The sequence below is a fragment of the Ipomoea triloba genome, chromosome 3 (genome assembly GCF_003576645.1).
Source record: "Ipomoea triloba cultivar NCNSP0323 chromosome 3, ASM357664v1".
Taxonomy (NCBI): domain Eukaryota; kingdom Viridiplantae; phylum Streptophyta; class Magnoliopsida; order Solanales; family Convolvulaceae; genus Ipomoea; species Ipomoea triloba.
The window spans coordinates 18,235-42,376 of record NC_044918.1 but is presented as its reverse complement, the minus strand read 5'-3'; the positions used below and the strand labels follow the sequence as shown (position 1 = coordinate 42,376).

Sequence of the window (24,142 nt, the reverse complement as noted above, 5' to 3'; positions counted from 1 at the left end):
GATAAAATTACCGTTAAATTATTGTGTCACGGTGTTCTATTTTACTAATTATATTGAGTTTTATCTTTTTGTTTTTAATCATTTTAATTAGGACGTATTCTAGGGGAAAAGCTATGCATATGACCTGGTGTGGATTAAAATGTCTATTTTAACCCTTAATTTTCACGGCATATAGAAGGTGGAGAGTAATGAACTATGCCCGGTAAAAATTTGAAACTCGAAAGGCCAGGAATGATCAATTTAAAAATTAAGAACTAAATGTGATGAAATCACTAAATTCCGAGGACTCATGACATTATACAATATTTTTTTTTTATTTTCTTCAATAAAAAACTCAAATAAAAAATATTGTATAATTTTAAGGCTAGCAGCCGAGCACAGCTGCAGAGTAGCACGTGGGGCGAACAAATCACGACCTTAAACAACGTTGTTTCCTCGGTAGTTGGTATCAGCTCAAGTCATTGGTAGCTAACATAGATATGAGGGTGGTGGTCGGAGTTAGACGGCGACGGAGGCGCCTTGCCCTGCGGTGCTTCCTGCTGAGCAGTGCGTTCTCCACACTCGTTGGCTTATTACTCCTCAGCTCATCAAGATCCGACGACCTCCCACTCAAAGCAGCCGTTGTAGCAAAGGTAGCTGATACTACTACCAGATCCGACGTTGGAGGAAACAAAACATGCGCAACAGTTGAAGAGATGGGCGAGGTCTTTCGCGGAGGGTCTCTGAAGGAAGCTCTCAGGCTCAGAAGAATCATCCAAAATCACTTTGCCATAAATGGTACGAACAGTTAGTTGAGTAAAACTAGATTAAATTAAATTGCGCCCAGTAATACTAGATTAATTAGATTGTGGTGGGAATTAATTAATGTTGGGCTAGGATAGACTAAATTTGTTTTCACGAAACATTATCCCTTTGACTAGAAGTTAGTTAAATCTCAAGTGTTGCCTATTCCCAATTATCTGAGGGAACTATTAACTATAATTAAGTAGCTGGAAAAGGCCAGAGAAAGCAAAAGTAAAGAAAGAAAGAAAGAGTTGCATATATATAAAATGCAAATACTACTACTACGGGTTTGTGTTGGGCAAGGCATCAGAAGCAGGTTTTATTATTATTAGGGCAAGGCATCAGAAGCAGGTTTTATTATTATTAGTTTATTACTACTACTACTATCATCATCATTCATCATCAGGTGCCCCGAGAGTGAGAAAACTTTCGCCTAAGGAGTTCTGCAGACATGGGTTTGTGTTGGGCAAGGCATCAGAAGCAGGTTTTGGGAACGAAATGTACAAGATTTTAACTGGGGCGGCACTGAGTGTGATGTTGAACCGGTCTCTGATTATTGGGCAAACCAGGTCGGTGCATCCATCACGATCGATAAAGCCTTTCTGTGCTTTATATACTACGTACTACATACTTTTCTCATATGCATGACTACCAGCGCAGTTCTGATTAAAGATTGAGGAGGCCGGGGATCATTATAAATAAATTATAATTACAAGCCCCAATTAATTATAATCACGTACTGGACTGAAAGAAATTAAGGTGAAGAAGAAAATTATCTGATCCGGCCATTATTATATTATTATATTACAATAATATTATTGTTGCCTTAATTAGCTTTTCTCAAACTTAATTCAGGGGCAGGTTTCCCTTTGGGGAATTCATTTCTTACTCTGATGTTGGCTTCACCATGAATGAAATCAAGCATCTTTGGCGACAGAATGGTTGTTTGACAAAATATGGAAGGCATCTAGTCATCAGAATTGATGACTTCCTAAAGCCAATACAAACTAATGTTCTGTGCAGCAATTACAGGAGATGGAAACAGCCTATCATATGGTAGGTAATTAATGCATGCGAAATAATCATCCAAGTTATAAAGGCAATCCCAGCTGACTTCCTTTGCATTATTATATTACCGAGTATTAGGTTACAAAACACAACAGACGCTATGGCTGCTCAATTTTTTTTGAAGAATATACATGATGACATGAGGATAGCTGCCACTGATTTATTTGGGAGATCTGAAGACCTTCATAATAGGCCAAATGTATTTGGGGAGTTAATGAGAGTTCTAATATCTCCTTCGGAAGTTGTACAACGTGCTGTGCAATCAGTCCTTAAAGGTGATGCTGACCCCGATATAGCTCTGCACATGCGGATGCTTACAAACAGGTATATATGTATGTACAAGCTAGTGCTTTATGTGTTGTTGACCTACTACTAACATCATGCATATTGGTTACGTTTATAGCTAGTGACGTCATGTCCTGCTTTAATTTGCTTGCTCATTTTGTTCCCCATTGTATAGTAGCTGGGTAACATGTGAGATGAGTGAGATAAAATTCTAAATTAAAGGTGATCTCTGGCCTTTAGAAAACATGATAAAAGTGCAACATTATATTATATATATATTGATGATTGCATGTGGTTGTTAGTATATATATGTATTGTGTTTTATCTATCAGGTCAGTGAGAGCAGTTCGGGCAGCATTGGGTTGCATAAAAAAAGCTGCAGGCAATCTTAAACTAAGTCCAAAACCCAGAGTTGTTGTAGTTTCAGATACACCTTCTTTGGTGAAAGACATTGCTCCATACTTAAATGAGTTTGCAGAGGTAGGTAGGTGATGGCCTGGTACTTTTAGTTTTAATAATTTTACACAACTGATGAGTACTTGTGGTTCCATTATATTTATCGGGTTTTGTCAGGTTCTGCACTTTGATTACAAACATTTTGACGGAGCTCAAAAAGCAAGAGGAAAAATTAATAATTTGAACTTTAGAAGCAAGGATTGGGGTCCAGCACCAAGATGGGTTGCCTTTGTTGATTTTTTTCTTGCTTCGCGGGCAAAACATGCTGTTATTTCTGGTGCTCACAGGCGTGTGGGGACTACATATGCTCAGTTGATTGCAGCATTGGGGGCAGCTTACCATCTAGGTAATTTCCTTCAGTTATCTATCTAGCTCAGCTCGATCAAGTGTGAATGAATGATGGGTTGTGTGTGTTCCGTTTACATTCCTAGCTAGCTAGCTAATTAATTAATTGTGTTTGATTGATCAGAAGATAATTCTTCAAGTTTCAGTTTCCTAAGTAGCTTCCAAAGGAACTTGGTTTATGATGGGTTGAGGAGGAATCAGATGGGTTGGGGACATGTGTGGAACAGATTTGCAGGCCCATTGAGTTGCCACAGTCAATCCAACCAATGTGCCTACACACCTCTTCTTCCTCCTGCTTGGTGGGATGGCATATGGCAGTCACCCATTTCACGGGATATCCGCAGGATGGAAGCGTATGGCATCCGACTTTCGGCTTTTGGGACTTTTGATGTTAACCAACTACGTACATTCTGTAATTCCAGGAAGGATACTGTAGTAACTAAGAAACTCATCATTTAAATTTTAGGGTTAATCACCTATTTAGTCCCTCAATTATTCGCGAAATGTCAATGTTGTCCTTTAACTCCGTAATCATCAATTTGGTCAATTAAACCCTCCCTCCCTCCCCACCTCCATCACCATCCTCTCTCTCTCCCATTGATACTTACACAGAGGCTCCCAAACACATTCAGACCCACATAGCTGCCTCCAAAACCTCAAACAACTACCCAAGGAACACACTCCTCGTACCTAATTGAGAAAATCCCGCACAAAAGTAAATCAAAATAATTCACAGCTCACAGACAGTAGAAAATAAAAATGGAAAATGATTTCAAGAATTGGAGAAGAAATAGAATCTCGAGAGATGAAGCTATTTTGAGGGCGATGTCGTCTGGGAGTGAACTGTGAATTGATGGTTGTGGATTCATGGTTCATAGTTGAGATGGAAGCTCAGTATTTTTTTTCCTTGATCGAAAGATTCTTTTACTCTTTTTTTTTTGGGCGAAAAAAGAAAAGAAGAGAAATGGGTTTTGCGTCCTTTGGAAGGTTGGAGATATTTTGGGAGAAGTTTTTCTAGATTCTAGAGTAGCTGACTTGCGGCGCGCCTGATGTCCTCTGTCTATCTCTGCAGTTTCAATATGTTCTTCAATCTCAATCTGTTCTTCGTCTTAGGTTGTGCCTAGATTCTAAAGTCGATTTGCAATTCGGGAAGCAGAAAGGTAAACACGGTAGCAGCCAAAGGCCATTTGGGTTCATTTTTGGATCACAAAAGTGAGTACAGTTGATAGAGATAATCTGGACGGAGTCATTCAGCAGCTTGCTTCGCCGGAAAACCATTTCTCCACCTGGTCATAAGAAACAGGCGGTGGCGACGGCGGCAAAGATTAGGCGTTTCTTTTTTGTTGATGGAGATCGGAGCTACCACGATGTGGGTTGGCGGCGAGAAGCGAAGAAGGAGAATGAGTTCTGGCCACAAAAGCAACCACGACATCTCGCGCACAAATACAAAATCACAGCCTTTAATTTCTAAACTACGCCGATGGCTATATGCCCCACCTCGCAGAAGACTAATCCCGCCCATTCTCTCTCTCTCTAGAAACTTGGTTTCATTAACGAGCACGCTTTCCTCTGTTTCTTGTTAAGGGAATCCGATCCCCCACCCCCTGAATTGAATATATATATATAATTTACTACTGGTTTGGAGAACTTTCGGATAGATAGAAATTTGAATAATGGCTCACCTCCCGTTGTTGAAATATAGTGTATGTGTCGTCATTTTCGATTTCCCAGTTGAGTTCTCATACAAAATTGACGTGCAGTTGCTCGGATTTCAGCTCGGGGATAATAAGACATAGAAGAAAGGAGAAGAAATTTTCCGTTTCAAAGCAAGCGGAATCGGAGCTTCAGATTATTGATTGATCAGAAGCTTAGGGTTTCATGCAGAACTCAGGACAACTATACTCCAAGACACAAAATGACCAAACTACCCCTGCTTAATCGGAGCTTTCACCGGAATACGGCCAGAAGGATTTAATTGACCAATCTTATTTTATTTCAGGGGTCAAATTGATGATTACGGAGTTAAGGGACAACATTGACAGTTCGCGAATAATTGAGGGACCAAATAGGTGATTAACCCTAAATTTTAACCTTGTCGACGTTTATATATAATGTCGCCTGTCAAGTGTCGACGACAATACCAACTAAGATTCATTTCCTATTTTTGCATTTAAGTTATTTATAATTTCATTTTTCATAATATTAAATTTATCTAAAATTTATATATTTATAAGTTACATTAAAAGTACTATTAAATACAAAAAAATTAAATTTAAAAATTACAAGAAAAAGTTAATATAAATAAGCAAAGAATAAATATTTGTTTTGACCAATAATATTGACAGATAAAATGAATTTAAGGAGTACCGCATTTCACAGTTTGACATCAACTCCTACCATCACACATGTGGCGCACATGAGTTAATGTCTCATTGATATGTATACACACGCACACTCTCACATCCCAATAATAATAATAACTACCTAAACAAAATGTTTTTTTTTCTCATCACCTTAATACATTTTAGCATTTTTACTAACTAATAAACTATGGATATCTTACTCGAAAATATAAAATATATTTAACTAAAATATTGACTTTGTAAAATCTTTTTTTTTTTTTTTTGGAAGAAAGCTTGTAAAATCTATCTAATATTTACTAAGTTTGTAAATTCATCTTTTCTTTACTATCTATATATTTTAGTAGTTTATAATTTGTTTCAAAAATCTCAATAGGATCAATAATTATATAAGTAATCCTTACAAATATAGTTAACTCTCATGAAGGCCAAATGGTCTACAATGGGATAAAAATAAATGTATATGTATATATAACTCTAAAGTATAATTAAAATAAATATAAATAATTTGCAAATTATTAAAGTTTGCAAAAAAGAGTTTAATATTTCACTTTATTTTTCAATGAGTTGATACATTATGAGTATATAAAATATTTTTCATAAACCAAACGAGTCATTAGTAATTTGAAAACAAAATACTTTATGTATCATAACTAATGTAACTAAACATGATCAATAGACTTGCCAATTAACCACACCAAAATAACACAAAGACTGTTGAACCAACTAACTTACCAAATGTACAATTTACTAAACAACTCTATATAAACCACAAATACTACTCGTTGTTAATAAAAACAACTACGGAGTATTAATATTCAACTAATACTTAATTGCTAAAACCCTAATATATTTTACAAGGAGCTGGTTCAAATTATTCGTTTTGACTCACAGAATTGGTCATACCACGGCACAGGTGTTGCCGCATTATAAGTTTGGCTTAGCATATATGATATAACGTTAGAATTTTCCACCTTTCACTTTATTTAATTTTTCCTTTTAAAATTTTGCGATTTTCTCTTCATGACTCCCCTCGATCTTCCGGCGAAAACAGAATAAACTCACCCCACCAGAGACACTCACTGACAGATAGAGAAACATTTCAACCTTTGTTCTTTCTCTCTCCAGAATTCATTGAAATGAAGTCATCGTTGGGCAAGCTGAAGAAATTCGCATTGCACAAGAACGATCCGAAGGACAAAAAAGATCTTCAGATTCTGTCTCACTCTGATGGCCTCGCCCAAGCTTCCCAGGTCCCCCATCTTTCTTTCTATTTCTGCTCTCATTCTTTTTCTTCGCTATATTATTATTTCTCATGCGTTTCTCGAATATAATTTGCAATTAGGGTTTTAGAGGCCAAATTTCCCTTGGTGAATTTCTGTTTCTTGGACTCCTCTTCTCTTGTTTTAATTTAATTCCACTGTTAAATGTATCGACTTATCAGAAAGTTTGTTTCTTTTGGGTGGGTGTTTCCGAGAGGCTAGTATTCTGGAAAGGTCTCGGTCTGTGTGTACTTTCACTGCAATGTAGCATCTTAGCTATGCTCGAGCTGGATGAACTACTTAATCTCACTTTAAATGCCATCACAGTTTCTAATTCTTAGCTGTCTCTCGACAATTGTTGGACCCTGCGAGTTAGAATCATGAAAACCATGAAGTTAGGTGTTTTAAAAATTTAAACTTGACCCCTTTAATCGATCTAGTTCCTGTGTCCGAATTCCACTGTTAATCGTTTTGACTTATCAGAAAGTTTGTTTCTTTTGGTGTCTCCGAGAGCCTAGTATGCTGGAATTTTTGGAAAGGTCTTGGTCTGTGTACTTCCGCTGCAATGTAGCTGCTTAGCTATGCTCTAGTTGAATGAACTACTTAATCTCACTTTAAATGCTTTATGCCCTAGAAGCTCTTTCTAGGACAGCTTATTGTTCTCGGGTATTCAATCAATTAATCCCACAAACTGGGGAAGTTAAGCGGAAATGAAAGAGTATGGTGAGGGAACAAGCAACAGCTTCTAGTGCGGAAGACGCTATAGGTTAAATGTTAATATGAAGCCATTGTGCCTGCATAAGTGACACTACACATCTTCCTTGTTTGTTTAGCTAATGCACATCCATTTTCTTGTTAAATTGAGGGCTTCGCTCACTCTAACGCTCGTTTAGTAGATAACGAGTGGAGTGCATAAGCCCCTTTAGAGATACGGGTGAGTACTACACGAGCTTTTAAGTCAAGAACGGAACTAGCCTTGTCTACGAAGTAGAGTGACCTCATCTTGCTTGCTTCTGGCGAAGCTTCTAGCTCTAGATAATAGGGTCACTGGTCACAGCTTCTAATTCTTAGCTGCCTTTCAACAACAGTTGGACCGTGTGAGTTAGAATCATGCAAACTATGAATTAACATGTTTTCAAAATTTAAACTCGACCTCGTTTGCCAATCTTATTCCAGTGTCAGAAGAATTACCTTCACACCCCATGTACATATGTTGTATCAAACTGTTATAGATGCCCACACTGATTTAACATTTGTAATAGATTTGGTGTTAATTTTATAAAATGAAAGCATATTTTCATTTGTTATATCAAGTTGCAACTGATTCTTTATCATGCAAAGTATAATTACAAATACCATCAATTTTTATATGTTCCCGAAATCACATGGCAGTGGGACCAAGTCTAATTACCCTTTTGATGTTCCTTAGTATACGAAAAAGAATCTGGTATTCTGGTGGGTTGCAATATTCCAAAAATTATGATCTTCAATTGCCTAATTAAAAAATGTGATTTGGTGTATTTCTGGTTCCTGGCATGCTTCTCTTGCAAGTTCTGTAAAGATTTACTGCTTCAATTTGTATTCTATCCTTAAGCGCTACAGTACTTTTTGTTTTCATTATAAGGCATCTTTGGTTCTTCTTACATCGCCTTTCTTAGTTTCTTGAATGATATAAGTGTATCTAATTTGAATGTCTTGCAGGATATGAAAGACATGAGGAACTGCTATGATAGCTTACTTTCTGCAGCTGCTGCAGCAGCAAATAGTGCCTATGGTATTAGACATTACACCTTACTGTTTGTTTTGAGAAACTAATTATGATAATTTCAGAAGGGGAATACCTTTACACTTTACACTTTACACTTTATCTTTCTCAAAATGGATTTTTTTTTTTTTTTTGATGTCAATAAGTACTTTGAAGACCAGGGAGATCTTACAGTTTGGGTTTAATCAGTTTCTAAAATCAGTTCTGTATCATTTTGGAGAATATATGATACGAGAGTATTATTTAATAGAACCCAGTTATATTAGAAATTTAGGATGGTCTTCAGTCCCATCAACTTGCCATTGATGTTGTAAATCAATTGTCAAATATTAAGCTTCTGCTTTTCAGAGTTTTCTGAGTCATTAATGGAAATGGGGAACTGCCTACTGGAGAAGATTGCATTACATGGTGATTTAGAAAGTCGTAAGTGAAATTACCTTTTCACACTTGGTCCTTTTTCTGCATGCTACTTATTTATTGATTAGATGCGACCTGGTTCCGTTCCTATTAGTGGGTCACTTAGAGTAGTTGTATGGAGTGTGTGGTTTTAATTGTTATAATATGCAGGTAGAGCATTCTCAGTGCTTGGAAGAGCGCAGCTGGAACTGCAGAAACTTGTTGATGGCTATGTTAGTGCATATCGCTGTGTTTATCATGAGTATCATGGTTTGAACAGAAAGAAGTTCATGACTTGCTAATCTTTATGTTGCAGCGTTCACATATTATACTAACCATCACTAATCCATCAGAGTCCCTTCTAAGTGAGCTTCGGAAAGTGGAGGTATGTTTTTTGATTCTGTGATTAACAACTACTTCCTTCATCTTATCTTGTTAAGTTCTCTCCCTTCCTCTTCCTTTTCTTGCCATCAATGTATTTTAAATAGGGTACTGATTGGGAGAACCTAAGCACATTAATGTAGACTGTAGAGTGTGGTATGCAGGAATGACTATGGAATTGAATTGAGATTCTAGATTTTGATGAATTTCCATTGCTTTATATGTTGGAATGAATGGAACTGACCGTCGATTATTTCTAACCTAATTCTTCAATTTTATTTATTTATTTATTTATTATTATTATTATTATTATTATTTTTTATAAAGCTAAGTCAATTTGTCAAGTTCTATTTATTCTTTTAAAAAGATTATACTGCTAGCTTTTATGATCTATGAAGTATGTATTAAACAAGAATTTGGACCATAAAGCATGTCTGGTGCTAGTAAAGATGATCTTTGAAAATTGAAGTGATGAGTTTGTGGGATACATGGAAGGTGTTAATGTTGTTAAGGATACTATCAGCAGAATGAACTAAAAGTCATTTTGAGACTTACCTATCCTTGAGATTTCCTCGTCTGTTCTTTATTCTAATTTATGAGGTAGATGCAATATGTTAGTGTGTTGAGTAATAATTGAGCAGAATGAGCTAAGGTAAAAGTTATATTGAAGCTTATCTCATGTCCTTGAAATTTTCTAGCTCATTCTTTCTTTTTTTTTTTGTTTTTTGTTTTTTTTTGAGTACTAGCTCATTCTTAGTTCTACAATCCTTAGTGATTTACATTTCTTCTGGTTGGTACAGGAGATGAAACTACAATGTGATGAGAAAAGGTAATTCATTTCCATTTAGCTATAGCCTATAGGTGTTGAGTGTTTCCTAGATTTTGTCAAACTTATAGGCATCTTGTATAATCTGAAGGGAGGCGTACGAGTACCTGATAACAAGGGGTAAAAGTGGAAAGGGAGAGAATTTTACTTCACAGAAATTGCAGGCTGCTCGTGAAGAATATGATGAAATGGCAAGACTCTGCATCTTTCGTGTGGAATCTCTGAAACAAGGGCAATGCCGCAGTCTTTTAACCCAAGCAGCCCGTCATCATGCAGCACAGGTGCCATTTTTCTCTTTATAAGTTCATACATTATAACTCATCTTTAGCAAATATGTTAATTATCTATATTCCACTATGCTTTGTTTCTCTTGGACTAGTTAAACTTCTTCCAGAAGGGATTCAAATTTCTTGAAGCTGTTGATCCGCAAGTAAAGATGGTTGCTGATAAGCAACACATAGATTACCTAGTCAGTGGACTAGATGATGCGGATGATAATGCAAGGAAGAGATATGATGCCAATGATGAAGGAGAACTAAGCTTTGACTATCGAAAACATAAGCAGGACCTAAATGATGCTTGCAGCTTGAGGAACTCAGCGGAGGTACCTTTGCTTTGTATCCATCATTCAGGGATCATTTTAGAGAAGTCTTGCTAAATCTTTGAATTGTTAGATTTGCAATTTTATACTGTTTTCTTGGATGTAAATTTTCACATTTATTCTTGAAAATGATTAGGATTTGTCTGACTCCAGTGTGAGTTTTCTTGTTTCTTAGATTATCACTTGATTAGTTTGCTCTGATATGGTGGATTCTGCAGTTGGATCATGCTGCTCCGAGTACACAAACTTCAGGAATGGAAGATATTGAGGTGATTTCCTGGATTACAAATTTTAAAGGCTTTGGGTTTCAAGTAAATTAATCATTCATTGCTCTGGTTTGTGAATTTAACAATTCATATTATATCTGGGTTGCAGATAAACATTGGCAAAAACCCAGATCATATTTTTAGTCGACAACCTCGGGTTACCAGCCATTCTGCTCCAATTTTTCCAGAGAAGATGGATATAACTGATAGGATTAAAGAAGCTCAGGCATCTGCACAAAAATTTCATACATATGTGCTACCAACTCCAACTGATACAAAAAGCTTAACTGCAAGGACAAGTGGCTCCTTCCTCCATTCAAGTGTTACAAACCTTACTGCGAGTACCAACACCTTGTGGCATTCATCCCCGCTTGACACTGATGATTATGGCAAATTCACTAATAGTAATTTGTCAATACGTGGTGTTTCTTCAAAAGCTCAATCCATATTCAAAGACAGCAACACTAACAATCTCTCCATGCCTCTACCCCCTCCTTCGATAGAGGGAGCTTCACTTCCACAATGTGAGACACAAAATGCATTTGATGTTAAGAAGACAAAGAGACATTCTTTTTCTGGTCCATTAGCAAGTAAATCATCGTCTAGCAAGCCTTTGTTGTCTGCCAGTGGTCCTATTGGCTCTGCTGAAAAGGTGCAACCAGAATCTGGATCTATCTATGGAGTACCAATGGTCCAACCACCTTCATCTATAGATGTCTCCCACAGTGCCTCACCACCCCTCGTATCTTCACCCAAAATAAGTGAGCTTCATGAGCTCCCTCGCCCCCCTGGCTCTTTAGCTTCCAAGCCAGGAAGTACTGCTCTGATTGGACACTCTGTCCCCTTGGTTGACCGGAATCAAGAAGTGTCTCCATCAAATCGTAGCCCTTTGCAGGTATCAAATTCAGGTTCTGCACTCCCACCTCCACCACTAACGGTTCCTCGTAGTTTCTCCATACCCTCCAGCAATCAGAGGGCAATGGCATTACATGTGTCCAAACTGTTGGAATCTCCCCAAATGAAAGATAATGCTGAAATTGTATCATCTCCTCCACTGTCACCTCTTTCTCTATCAAACGTATCAACTCTTTCAGGAGTAGCTTCCAGTTCTGGACAGATTAGAGGTATTTTTCATAATCTGATTTTAATTCTTCAATAATATGCTTAAAACAATTATTATCAAAGAAAAAAATAACTAGTTATTAAAAAGTCTTACATCATTTTGCCTTGTGCTTCATTTCTCCTGCCTTGTTTTGGGACGGGAATGCAGTAGTGGATAGGGGTACTCATATGTTGAACCTAAAGCAAGCTAGAAAGCATATATTGTTGGGACTCATGGGGGTAAGTGGATCCCAGGGTGAAATGAAAGAGACAGGAAAGGAAGTTTGAGGTTTTTTACCCCATCCTTTTTTGGTGTACAGTGTGTGAGTTTTTATATGATTTTTAGCAAGTATCATCTGAAATCTCAGTGTCGGGGCATCTCAAGGGTGGAGCCAAGTGGGGGCTTTTGTGATATTCAGGCTAACAATTTTACGGTTTATGTTAAACTAGGTTGATCTCCTCACTTGTCTTTCATATGTGTGTACTTTCTGATTCAACATCTGAACTTCAGTGGATGCAGGTGGGAGGTGATTCTGGCAGTCAGCATCCGTCCTGGGTCCCCCTGAAGGGTTCAGACCTCCTGCGGTTCTTCACAGGCTAGAGTCTGTTTACACTGAGGTTATATTGGTAAAGACCTGTAAATAGAATAATTGATTGATGTAATTGTTGGAATTTTTCGGCAATGATTTCCACCAAGTATTATCCTTGCAACAAACAGTTTTGACCATCGGTGTAGTTTAAAAAGAATTGAGCATGGAAGGGGTGTGTGTGTGTAGAAAAGGATCATACTCTGTCTGATGTCACTCAAATCTGCTCCAGTTGGTAAAATATGGACCCTGTGCCAAATGGCTTGCAAATTCAGTTACCCAACCCATTTCTGGGTCGGCAAGACGTTGAGCATGTATTTGGTTGGGGGATGGGGATCGGGATCAGGATCAGACAGGAGTTTTGATTGTGTATTGGGTGAAATTTAATCAATCCAGATTACAATTCCCACAAATATGTTCCCTGCGTTCATTTATTTATTATTATTGCACATGATAGAATCCCATATTTTCGTCATTTTACATGTCACTCATACAAGAATCAATCAAATATTTGTATCTAGTAGTAACAATTATACTGCATAACAATAATGCCTATACCTTCTAAAAAAAATTATTTAGATATTAACTTCAACGACAACCATTCTACCTATAAAGGAAGGGAAGCATAAATATTTCGAGTTTCTCCACCCCCTATTTTATGATGAAAAAATCAGAGAAACGCATGCAGTGGATTTCAGTCCATGTAATCACTAAACGGCCGCCGACAGGCGACTATCAATAGCTTCTTGATAGAAGAAAGGCAGCGATGTAAGGGTATGCATAAACTGGCTCCGATAAAAATAGTTTTTTTTTTCCAATAAATACCAGTACCAAAGCACAAATAATTCACCATTGAAAAAAAAAGAAAACACAACAAAACAAAAATAGTTCCGGTCTTAATCAAACTACCCTGACAATTAACAGCTGGTAGCAATGAAGACAAGGTGCACATCTACAGTGTCCACACAAAGCCTGGTGCATCTTTCCTGTGCCCAGCCAATGTCCGATACAAGTACATTTTCTCTACCTTCTGCCCATCATCATGGCTAGCCTCTGCCTGCTCACTCTCATTGATGATTTCCACATTCAGTCTTGGCATCTTCTTGGCCAGAATCTTGCATGCACCGAGGGTCACTTCACAGGACGACATCCAAAGGGATCGCATTGTTTCATACTTCCCCACGTCCGCTAGAAGTGCTGCATTACCAAACGGGCTATCTCTGATCTCAAGCTTCTTTAGTTTCTTGCATCCATTTAGAACATAAAGCATTCCCTTGTCACTCTTACCAGCAAAGGCTATTGAGAGCATTTCAAGCTGCTCTGCATACATACCAATGTATAGGAAAACCTGATCAGTTAGAAGGCCAGAGACGGATAACCTCTTAAGCCCTTTGCATGATTGAACAATTGCCCCAAAACCCTCATCCAATGGCTGCATTGTCACTGCATCTGGCACAGTTGGGTTAAGGGTGCACAACCTAAAGCGAATGAAATTAGGGCAATTCTTGGCAACAGCTATCAGTGCTGCATTAGTCATCTGCTGGCAGAAGTAGAGCAAAGAATTGAGCTTGGGACAACCAGCCGATATTGCAACCAAACCTTCCTCTGTTACACTATAACCTGCCCCATTGAGGTCAGATGGGAACACCCTTAACTCCTGCAGCTCTTTACATGTAGAAGCCACAACAAAAAGGCCTTTGTCTCCAATAGTATCTAGAATCTGAGAAATCAGTATTTAGCAGATCAGACAATTATTTAAGGCAATGGTTAAGAAAATATAGGTAAGACAGTAACAAATTAATTGAAAAGGGAAGGAAAATAAATCAGACCCATAAGCGCTCCAGTTTCCTGCAATGCCGAATCAGCTTTATCAGTTCACTACCGTAGATTCCTGGAGCATAACTCAAGTTCAAAGATGTCAAATTCGAGCATATTGGGTATATAGAAGGCAAGCAGCGAGAAGCAACCTCCAAGAATCCTGACAAACTCCTGATTGAGGAGCACTTCAGCAAAGCATTTTTTAGTTTCTTATAAGCCTCTGTATCTGGGTCACTGACAAAAGAACCTGCCCCTAAGTCCGTTAACTGGGGTGCGTGTACTAGAATCCTCTGAAGAGCATCAAGAGGCACTGCATGGTTTACCCTCAGACTTTTTAGGTTTTTACATCTTGCCACTAGTCTCTCAAGAGCTGCCAGATTAACTTCCCCCTTGAGACATGCAAAATTTAGTGAGACTAGTGAGGTGCAGCTGTCAGGAAAACAACTAAGCCATTGCCCTCTATGATCTTCAACTTCATTTTCCTGCAAATCCAGCTCCCTCAGATACCTGCATCAGTAGCCAATAATCAAAATGAAAACAAAGTTTCTCATCAAAACTATCACTCAGTGTACATTACACCATACGGAATAGCCATACTTCAAAAAGCAACCAACACAACTCAACCGCCAGCAGAGTGTTGAGTTGCAAGTGTTTCTAAAAATGAACCACAAAACTTTTAGTTGGTTACATTACATATGTTGTAGCGAGAGGCCAATTAGTTTCACCAAATGCCAAATCACTACAAGTCTACTCAAAAGATCTAAAACAAAGTTTACAATATGAAGAAGCCAATTCCAATAAACACAGATTAAAATAAAGAATAGTGAACCAGAAATAACTGTACAAAAAGCACAATCAAAGAGGAATAATAAATCTAGTCTAGTCTAGTAGTTAAACATGAAGAGGATAAAGTAGATGCAAAAAGCAAGTAGAGAGCAACAGCAAGTACATACATACCTGCAATAGGAAGCAATAGCAGCAAGACCATCTGTAGTGAAACCTTCGCAGCTAACCAGAACCAAAGACTTGAAATTAGGGAAGGATCGAGACAGGAGCTCGAGCCCCTCGTCTGAAACCACCATTCTCTTTAACCGAAGCTCTTCCAGATTGACAGATGCATTGGATAGCGCCTCAATCCATGGGTACACGTAGCCGCCCCATTCATGCGGGACCAAATTGAAATCCGCAAAATGGGGCTTTCCCTTGAGGGTCAGCGACCTAAGCCTAGAAAACCTGGCAATCATCCTCTCCGGACTGATTGCATAGCAATTCCCTATGAATACTTTCTCTCTGCTAAACTTCTCGACCCTATACCAAGACCGGCACACCAGGGACACTGCATTTCGGTCCTTATACGACGTCAAGAAATCAAAGACGTGCTCCAGAACTTCCTCCGGGAAGTAATTCATCATACACTGATGATACAAACACATGTCACCAAATTCACAAAGAAATCTCTCCAAATCCCCCAGGAGATGCACAGCTTATACCCTTTATGCCAAAGCTCCGGAAGAGCAATAAAAAGTAGTAGTACTAGAAACAAATTCTTGATTGAATTCAAGACACTCCCAACTAGCTAGGGATTTTTGTTTGGGACTGTAAAAAATAAAAACATAAACTAGAGAAGAGCTAGATCTGAGTTGGAAAGTAGACAAAAAAAACAGTAGATCCAGAAAATTATGGATAAATCATCAAACTAAAAGCTACACAGATTTGGGATAGCAGAAAGAGATATCAGATAAGAGATCTGGAAATTCTTCAAGTCTAGGGTAGAGAAGGGAGGAGAAAGGAAATTATTGTTGGGATAAGATTTTCAATTTCTAAAGGAGGAAACTATTGTGGTGAAGAGTTATCATCATCATCATCATCAACATCCGGAAAATAACAAAGAAGTGATGATTACAAAGTAGAGGGAAATACGGAGAAAAAGAAAATCACAGATCTGAGGAAAGGAAACTAAAATCTAATCTAAAAAAGATAAAACTAATGAATATCAACATACGGCAAAGGAAGAAAGAGAGGCCAAATTATCAGAAGATGACGACCGTGTTAAACAATCGTCACTCATCATCAGAGACATAAATTAAAGTCTCTTCTCTTCTTTCTCTCTCCCATCTCATCTCATCATCTTCAGAAGAAAAAGTAGCTGTAGTGAAAGAAAGAGGCCGATCTCTCTCTCTCTCTCTCTCTGCCCTCTGGTCAGCACTCAGCAGAGTAAAGTGGAGTGTTCACCGTGGTTAAGACACAGAGCTTAACTATGGTTGAGATAAAGGAAATCTGACGGTGGGTGTATGGGCAGAAAGGAATCTTGACCGTTGAGGTACGCAACATGCATGTGTCTCTTTCTCTGCTCTCGATGTCTCCCTCTCTCAATGTTACCGAATTGACATCCCATAATAACAAAAATTACAAAGAATGCCACGGTTGTTGATAAGGTGAAGTGTGTTTGTTTGTTTGTACTTACTAGTAAGTACAGCCTACTCGCGGTGTGGGGGCGGCTTAGTGCCACCCACATACCCTTCTCCACACACTCGCCACTGTAATCATTTCCTACTCTCCACATTAACACATCTCTTTTTTCATTTTTCTTTTTCTTTATGGTGGATTTTACTACTCCGTATTATTATTTTTAGGAATAGGAATGATCATTATCACCACCATCTCTTCCAGCAACCAAGCCAAGAGTCGACGTTATACCACTCAATTTCATCTAAATTACAATGGTCCATTACTTAAAGTGGTTGGATCTCATATTTATTTCAATATTTGATGTTGTTTAATAAGTGATAAAATTAAAATTTTCAAGTATTATTATTTACGTTGTAATATTGTTATCAAGAGAGTTATGGCATTCTTATCAGTGGATCATGCAAGGATATTAGTACAGTAGCATCCAAGGTGGAGGAGAGAAGGGCTAGGAAAGAGAAAAAAAAACACCTCCTGCAAATACAAAATATTGGTACAGTAACTCTGTACCAAAGAAGCCAAAATATTGGTACAGAGTTTCTGTACCAAAGAAGCCCTTTGCTTGTTGCGCCTAACGCGCGTCAAATCACCATTTTAAATCAAATTTGTTTATTATTTTTTTCCTCCCTCTCCATTTTCTCTTTCTTAATCACACTTATAAAAACTTCTCTTATACCGTGAAATAACCCCATTGATGAGGATGCTCTTAGGGTATTATTTAATTAGTATTCAAAAAATGTATTATTATCATTATTGCACGCCAACTATTTATAATTATCAAATATTCAATCCGTGAGACGGTCTCGTACAAGTGTTACCCTTAATTTGGATATTAAGTATCAAATTCCTCTCTATTTCTTTCTGTTTTGCTTCAACTGCTGATAACTGGCAGCAAAAATGCGATTTGATATTTTCCTGATTTAAGAGAAAGTACACAGACCTGTCTGTGTACTTTCTCTTTTTTTTTTTTTTTCTTCAAAAAAAAAGAGAAAGTACACAGACAGGTCTGTGTGTATACATGCTACAATTACAACATTTGTTAATGTTACAAATGAAAGCAATCGCAATTCCCACTCCAGAACAGAAACCTGGAAGTGAATATAGCAAACCCATTACATTACAACTTACAAGAATCATAGAGTATCCTACCCTCCCATTCCCAACACCAGAATACCAGATGTCCAGATCCATGTGGAATTGTGGAATACATTTTTCAAGTAATCATTTCTTGGTGATTCCCTCACCCTCAAGCAACCTGTACGATTTACTCCTAAAGAAGCCTAAGGTGTGTAGTATCATTTAATCTCTTTATCTGCCATCCCATTTTCCATGAATGCTGTAACACGCTTACTGAAGAATCTTCTATACACAACTTACTTGACATTTCTGCACTGCATCCAAGGACACCAGTAAGAAGACACTTGATTGGGATTGAGTGGGAAAACACTGCCACACGCGAAGAAACACAACAAAGGGCACGACTGTTACCAACGGATATGGGATTAACTGCTTCTCGAGGAGACATCTCATCATCGGCCTCCTGATCTCCAGTTTTTGTCACAACCTGGAGCCTACTTTTGCCAGACTTCTTCCTTGGAAGACCCTGCCGATGCCTGTAAACCAAATCCCACTGTGGTGATGAAAAGGAAGGCCCATCACGTGAGTCATGAACTGAGTTTGTAAGAGCATGAGAACCACGATTTGGAAAACTCTCAATCTGATCAGACATAGAAAAATCAGGTCTGAATTTTTCATGGGATGCCATGACAGTCCTGTTTAGGAACTGTACCATCCGAAATTCCACCTGCCTCAGCGATTCTCCAGATGGAGCAGTAAAGTCGGGCTGAAATCTTTCAATTAACCTCATTGTTTCTGAAGTAAATATTTCAGACTGATTACATCCCTCCCAGTGCCCTAGACTCATTTCAACAAGTGCATCAGAAGACTGTATCTGTTCCTCCAAAAAATTTAATTCCTGCATAGTTTGATGCATGTCTCTCTTGGTAAATCAATTGAAGATAGCAATTTACAAGGACAATGGTTTAATATACATCCACATCTTAAAAAATGTTTATCAGGGGAACTGTGGGAAAAGTGAGCATAGAAAGAAAAAAAGGATAATCTATATATAATAGAATATTTATATAGTTATGTCGTCCATTGCCACCCTTCTAATATTGCATTCGTATATCAGCATGCATTTTTTATCAAACAAAAGTTGACATTTTGTTTTTGAAACTGTGTCCATGTCTTTTGAAGACAATAAGCACCATGAAACTACACCAAGCTTGCAAATGCCAGGCAAGTATACTACACATAGAAAATTGCTTTATCACCCATAATATTCCATGGTGACAAACTTGAAGAAAGAGCATATATTTCTCCATCAAACTTGAAGAAAGAGCATACACAACCAATGTCATGTTAACGTCCTATATAGCCACAATTAATTGCAAGGGCACAAAGGAGAAATAGATTGAAAAATAGAAAATGGAAAAAGGGGAGAGAAATCAAGAAACAGAAATAAGAAAATAGATGATCAAGTTTGTTGATGGCTGGTTATGATAGATTCTTGCAAGCGCACAACTCCTTAGGCACACTCACACCACCTACTCTTAGGCACATACAATGCACAAATTTTGTCTCAGTGGACCTCCGGTTGTATTTCTAATGGAATGCAGAGTCTCTTGTTTCTCATTAGTTGTGCCTAAAGTAAGAAATTCTTAGCTCTCTCTAATGGTCACAACCTAAACCCCTAAAGTTAAGTGGTGCCAACTTGTTGTGCACTTCTACACACCACCACACTATTAAAAAATTGTTACTTTTGTTGTTCCTTCAAGTGTTACAAGTTTTTTATTATACATATGCAGACATGTATATACATAGAGATTGATAAATGCTTTGTGAGACTGAAACCACGTCTCTGCCAATTATTTTTCATGTCTAAGTTGTTTATTTATAATCTTTCAGTTAAGGACTGTTTTTATTTATTGAACAGCTAAGGATGTATGCTTCCAATCCAATTAAAGTTCACATTCATTATGGAGTTATATCATTTGAGTTTAGCATAAGTATGAGTCTAGCATGCTGCAAACCACTATGAGGCTTAATTCTCGATTCGGAGTATAGCACACTGTTTGCAAATTGAGGGCAGTAAAGTCTAGGCAGTGAAGCAATATTGTTTTGGAATTATTAGATGCAAACAGAATGCAGCAGCTAGCTCATCAATGTGCATGTACCTCAAGTACGGCATCAATTTCACAAATCTTTCAATATATGAACACTTGTGATTGGAGATCAATACCATATCCATATTTCAACTCAGAAAGAGAAATGGGAAGATGGCAGATTTCTATAGTTAGTTACTGCTAACAAAGATAAGATACCTGGCAGACGGACACTGCAGTAGCGCGTGCCCGATCGAGGGGTGAAGTATAAACGGCGTTGAAGCGAACGCCCTGGGACTTGAGGAACACGGCCAAGGCTCTGGCTTGTCGCTTGCCATTGGGGGTGAGTGCAGCCTCGGGGCAGCGTCCGGCGATCAAATCGGGCCTCAATTTCATGTGGCACTCCCCGTTGCAAATTAAGAACACCTCCGTGACAGTGTCGTCGTCCTGCAGGGAGGTGGGAGTGGAGAAAGTGTGGTGGAAATGAGGAAGAGGAGGAGCGAGAACATTGTAAGGGTCCCAGACCTTGATGGAGGGGCCGAGACGCGGGGTGCCGAAAGATGAGAGCTGTGGGGAGAGGGGGGAAGCAGAGGCGTGGCAGGGTAAAATCTCAGGCTCTTGCTCAAGGACCTTCTTGACCAAAGAGTCGTGACCCAAATCTCGCTGCTCATCCTGGCCGACGCCCTCTTCCACTTGCTCTTCGTCGTCAGAGGCTACTAGAATGGACTGCGAAGAGCCCATTGATCAACAATCAGCTAAAAGTGGGATCTCTTTGATTAGGATCTACTGTTACTTGTTAAAATGGAATCCAAATTGGGGAATGAGCATCTGAAATCGAGTTAGGGGTTGATAGAATTGCCGGTGAATTTTTAGAGAATTATTATTGTATTGCTCCGTATATCAAAAATAGGGAAGAAAACAAAAAGCTGTCCACTTTCTGCTGCTTTCCACTGTCTAAGTGTCAAGGTTTTTGACTGAAGTGGAAATGATTGAATGGTTGTAGTTAAAAATAGGATTAAGGCCCCTCCCTAAACCTAAAGCCATAGTGCAATCAGGTCACTTGATAAAAAAACGTGTAATTACATTACTCAACAGCACAAATTCATCCGATTTTACAATTTCAGAACTCTATATCCACAATTTCATAACTCTATATTCTATGAAATTGTGAATATAGAGTTCAAAATTTGTGAATATTGAGTAATGTAATTTTGCATATTGAGATTTAAAATTGTGAACATGGACATGGTGGATCCGGTCCATAGCATAATTTGTCAAAATTGTGTAGGTGGGTTTGAAGGAAGTTTGGGCCTGGCTACTAGAAAATGATGAAAGGGCTGCATGGCGTCTGTAATGGCCGAATGGGCCATGTTGAGGAGGTCCTGGAATGGAATGAATTGTGGCTGAATTTGGGTTGTGCAATGTTGTGAATGGTGCATGGGAAATATGTTTCGAATTTGGGCTTGATGTTGAAAATTAAAATGTAAGAGTAAGGAATTAAATCAAAGCTGGGCTGATATGGCCTAATTAATGGCATGGGTTGGAATTAATGGAAAGTGGCGTATGGTTTATTGGTGTGTATTGGCATGTATGATATAATTAATTGTAAGAAGGCTTATGGAGCAAGAGTACAATCATTATTGTATGGACCATGGTCCACACAACTCTGTGGATCAAAAATAAAAAGTACATTATTTTTGTATTGAAGGTACATTATTTTTGTACTGTAAGTACATTATTTTAGGGTACATTATTTTTGTACTGAAGGTACATTATTTGATATATACTATCAAATAATGTACCTACAGTACAAAAATAATGTACCTTCAGTACAAAGATAATGTACTTTTTATTTTTGGTCCACACAGTTATGTGGACCATGGTCCATGCAATAATTTGCCGCAAGAGTATGAACACCTAGATTAGCAGCTCTAGGGAGTAAATTAACTGAGCAACGATTAAATGACGATATAATAGCCCTAGAGGCATCAATGGAAAAAGCAACATAAGAAAATAGAGTAATGTTAATTGAGGTTAACAAATGCTTGAGGTTGGAGCAGTCGGTGTAGATATCCATGGAAGTTAGGCCATGTCCCTTAAGCCAAGATAGTACCTCTTTGCAAGCGAGCGATTTGGCCATAAGCGGGGAGAAACAAGTCGGAAGATGTCCGTTGAAAGCAGTGAGAAAAAACACTTTCCGCCGAAAGTCCCACCGTGGCCCTCCTGGAGGCGGGTTGAAAACTGGCATCGAAGAAACACTTATGGAACTGAGTCTGTGATATCATTTCCTGAGGGAAAAGTTAGTTTAACTAGTTAGGTTATGTTTGGTCTATACTCTATAGTAGTCAAGTTTATAATTATTCTCATTCTTTTTTCTTTTTGGTGGCTTGATATCTGGAGAAGAATGTATACACATGATATTTGAGAAGAATCTACTCATTCTGAATAAATACATGTTTTGACGAACGTTTATTCATTTTTTTTTATGAATATGCTGAAAATTATTGCAAGAGTATGAATTGGAAAATATATATACTCATACATATATATCATACAAATTATATGTTCTATGAATTCTAAATGTCAGTGATAATATAGACATATAATGTGCATAAGAAAGCAGGAAAAAACATACTTGAGTAAAGAAAATGCATATAAAATCACAAAAGGCGAAAAAAATATGAACCATATATATAAATAATTATATATACAAAAAAAAAACATATCGGTAGAAAATTACCGTTTACCGGTTAATGTGGTAGCGTGCTGATAACGTGTTGTAATTGGTATGCCTGTTGGCTTGTTTAGCTCCTAATCAGTGTATTGCATGTATAATACAATATATTGAGAGTATAAAGCAAAGTAATGAAGAGTAGAGACGAGTATAGAAAGACTCAATAACATCATCATTCTTATTGTTTTTTTTTTGAAACACAACCAAACCGATTATATTAAATCTCCAAAAAATCCAACCGAGCAATACAAGATACTCACATTCTTATCCAATCATCATTCTTATTGTAGAGAACCATGTTTATATAATATACAAGATATGACATATAATATACTCACAAGATATGATAGTTACAAAGCAATACAATGATGTCTAATAAATAATATTAATGACTAATAATGTCAACATTAAAAAGGTTCTGTAACAATTATTTCATTAAACTATTAAACTATTTATTTTAAAAGGAAAAATAACTTTAAAATGTTGGGCGGGAAGTTTTGGCTCTCTTGCTTCTCAGTAGTTATGCCGTGGACCCAGGTCCAATACGACGTCGTTTCACAATTGTTTTTTAAAAAGAAATAAAAAAAATTAAAAAAAATTAACGGCGTTAACGGCTCCTCATCGCAACAGAACACAAACTCTACATTCACAGACTCTATACTCCATATTCACAATTTGAAAACTTCACATTTACACATTACAGGGCTATATGTTTAGTAACTATATTACCACTGTTATGCATTCACACATTCAAAACTCTATATTCACAGGTCTTATACTCCATGTTCACAACTTGGGAACTCCACATTCACATATTACAGGGCTACAAGTTGCTAGAACTCTGTTAATTCTACTACAGATTCACACATTCATAACTCTACATTCACAAATTCTATACTCCATATTCACAATTTGAAACCTCCACATTCACACATTTCAGGGCTGCTAGAATTCTGTTAACTCTTTTACAGATTCACACATTCATAACCCTACATTCACAAATTCTATACTCCATATTCACAATTTGAAACCTCCACATTCACACATTTCAGGATTATATGTTTAGTAATTTAAAAAAATAAAAAATAGTGAAACGGTGTCGTATTGGACCCAGGTCCTACCAACTTGTTTTTCTTTGCTTGATATATTGTGCTATAATGTTTTATTTGTTCTTGTATTTTATTTTATTTTCTGTCTCATTTGCAGACAAAGTAAATAGACCTATTGTTTTCATTTTTCGTTTTCAAGAAAAGCTCTTTTTTTTTTTTTTACTTTCTCAAAATTAGTCCTTCAAAATTGCTTGATTGGCATCTCTTTTGTAGCAGTATTTTAGATATTGGAGTTAAGTTTGTTAACTCTAAGATCAATTTAGTACACACACACACATATATATATAAATTGAAATTCTAATTCATGTAAACAAGCCTTACTGAATTGAATTTTTCCTCTCACTCAAAATCTCCATCTCCACTGAA

The 24,142-nt window shown here is 37.5% G+C and overlaps 4 protein-coding genes across 10 annotated transcripts; 2 read left to right on the top strand and 2 right to left on the bottom strand.

Annotated features, from left to right (window-relative positions):
- The first annotated feature begins 384 nt into the window (after nt 1-384).
- On the top strand, nt 385-5,098 carry LOC116013360. Of its 6 annotated transcripts, none has more exons than XM_031253055.1 (7): nt 385-777; nt 1,190-1,352; nt 1,639-1,839; nt 1,924-2,175; nt 2,469-2,616; nt 2,710-2,938; nt 4,698-5,098. In XM_031253055.1, the coding sequence occupies exons 1-7, from the start codon at nt 480-482 to the stop codon at nt 4,721-4,723; spliced, it is 1,317 nt and encodes a 438-aa protein (XP_031108915.1). In that variant the 5' UTR covers nt 385-479; the 3' UTR covers nt 4,724-5,098. The 6 variants fall into 6 exon arrangements, with proteins under 6 accessions (XP_031108915.1, XP_031108913.1, XP_031108912.1 ...); XM_031253053.1 differs by lacking the exon at nt 4,698-5,098 and adding an exon at nt 3,065-3,471; XM_031253052.1 differs by lacking the exon at nt 4,698-5,098 and adding an exon at nt 3,062-3,471.
- A 1,185-nt stretch (nt 5,099-6,283) lies between these two features.
- On the top strand, nt 6,284-12,895 carry LOC116013506 (uncharacterized protein At2g33490-like). Of its 2 annotated transcripts, none has more exons than XM_031253305.1 (11): nt 6,284-6,550; nt 8,261-8,333; nt 8,673-8,747; nt 8,892-8,953; nt 9,037-9,105; nt 9,902-9,930; nt 10,019-10,208; nt 10,307-10,531; nt 10,747-10,797; nt 10,904-11,918; nt 12,407-12,895. In XM_031253305.1, exons 1-11 carry the CDS (start codon nt 6,437-6,439, stop codon nt 12,424-12,426), a joined length of 1,923 nt encoding a protein of 640 aa, XP_031109165.1. In that variant the 5' UTR covers nt 6,284-6,436; the 3' UTR covers nt 12,427-12,895. The 2 variants fall into 2 exon arrangements, with proteins under 2 accessions (XP_031109165.1, XP_031109166.1); XM_031253306.1 differs by having other exon boundaries at nt 6,437-6,550; nt 12,416-12,895.
- Nucleotides 12,896-13,268: 373 nt separating this feature from the next.
- Nucleotides 13,269-16,499, bottom strand: LOC116013507 (protein AUXIN SIGNALING F-BOX 2-like). Its single transcript, XM_031253307.1, has 3 exons — nt 15,258-16,499; nt 14,312-14,807; nt 13,269-14,202 (listed from the first exon to the last, which is right to left on the bottom strand). Exons 1-3 carry the CDS (start codon nt 15,731-15,733, stop codon nt 13,435-13,437), a joined length of 1,740 nt encoding a protein of 579 aa, XP_031109167.1. The 5' UTR covers nt 15,734-16,499; the 3' UTR covers nt 13,269-13,434.
- Nucleotides 16,500-17,749: 1,250 nt separating this feature from the next.
- Nucleotides 17,750-20,869, bottom strand: LOC116011807. Its single transcript, XM_031251216.1, has 2 exons — nt 20,153-20,869; nt 17,750-18,741 (listed from the first exon to the last, which is right to left on the bottom strand). Exons 1-2 carry the CDS (start codon nt 20,672-20,674, stop codon nt 18,037-18,039), a joined length of 1,227 nt encoding a protein of 408 aa, XP_031107076.1. The 5' UTR covers nt 20,675-20,869; the 3' UTR covers nt 17,750-18,036.
- Between the last annotated feature and the right edge of the window lie 3,273 nt (nt 20,870-24,142).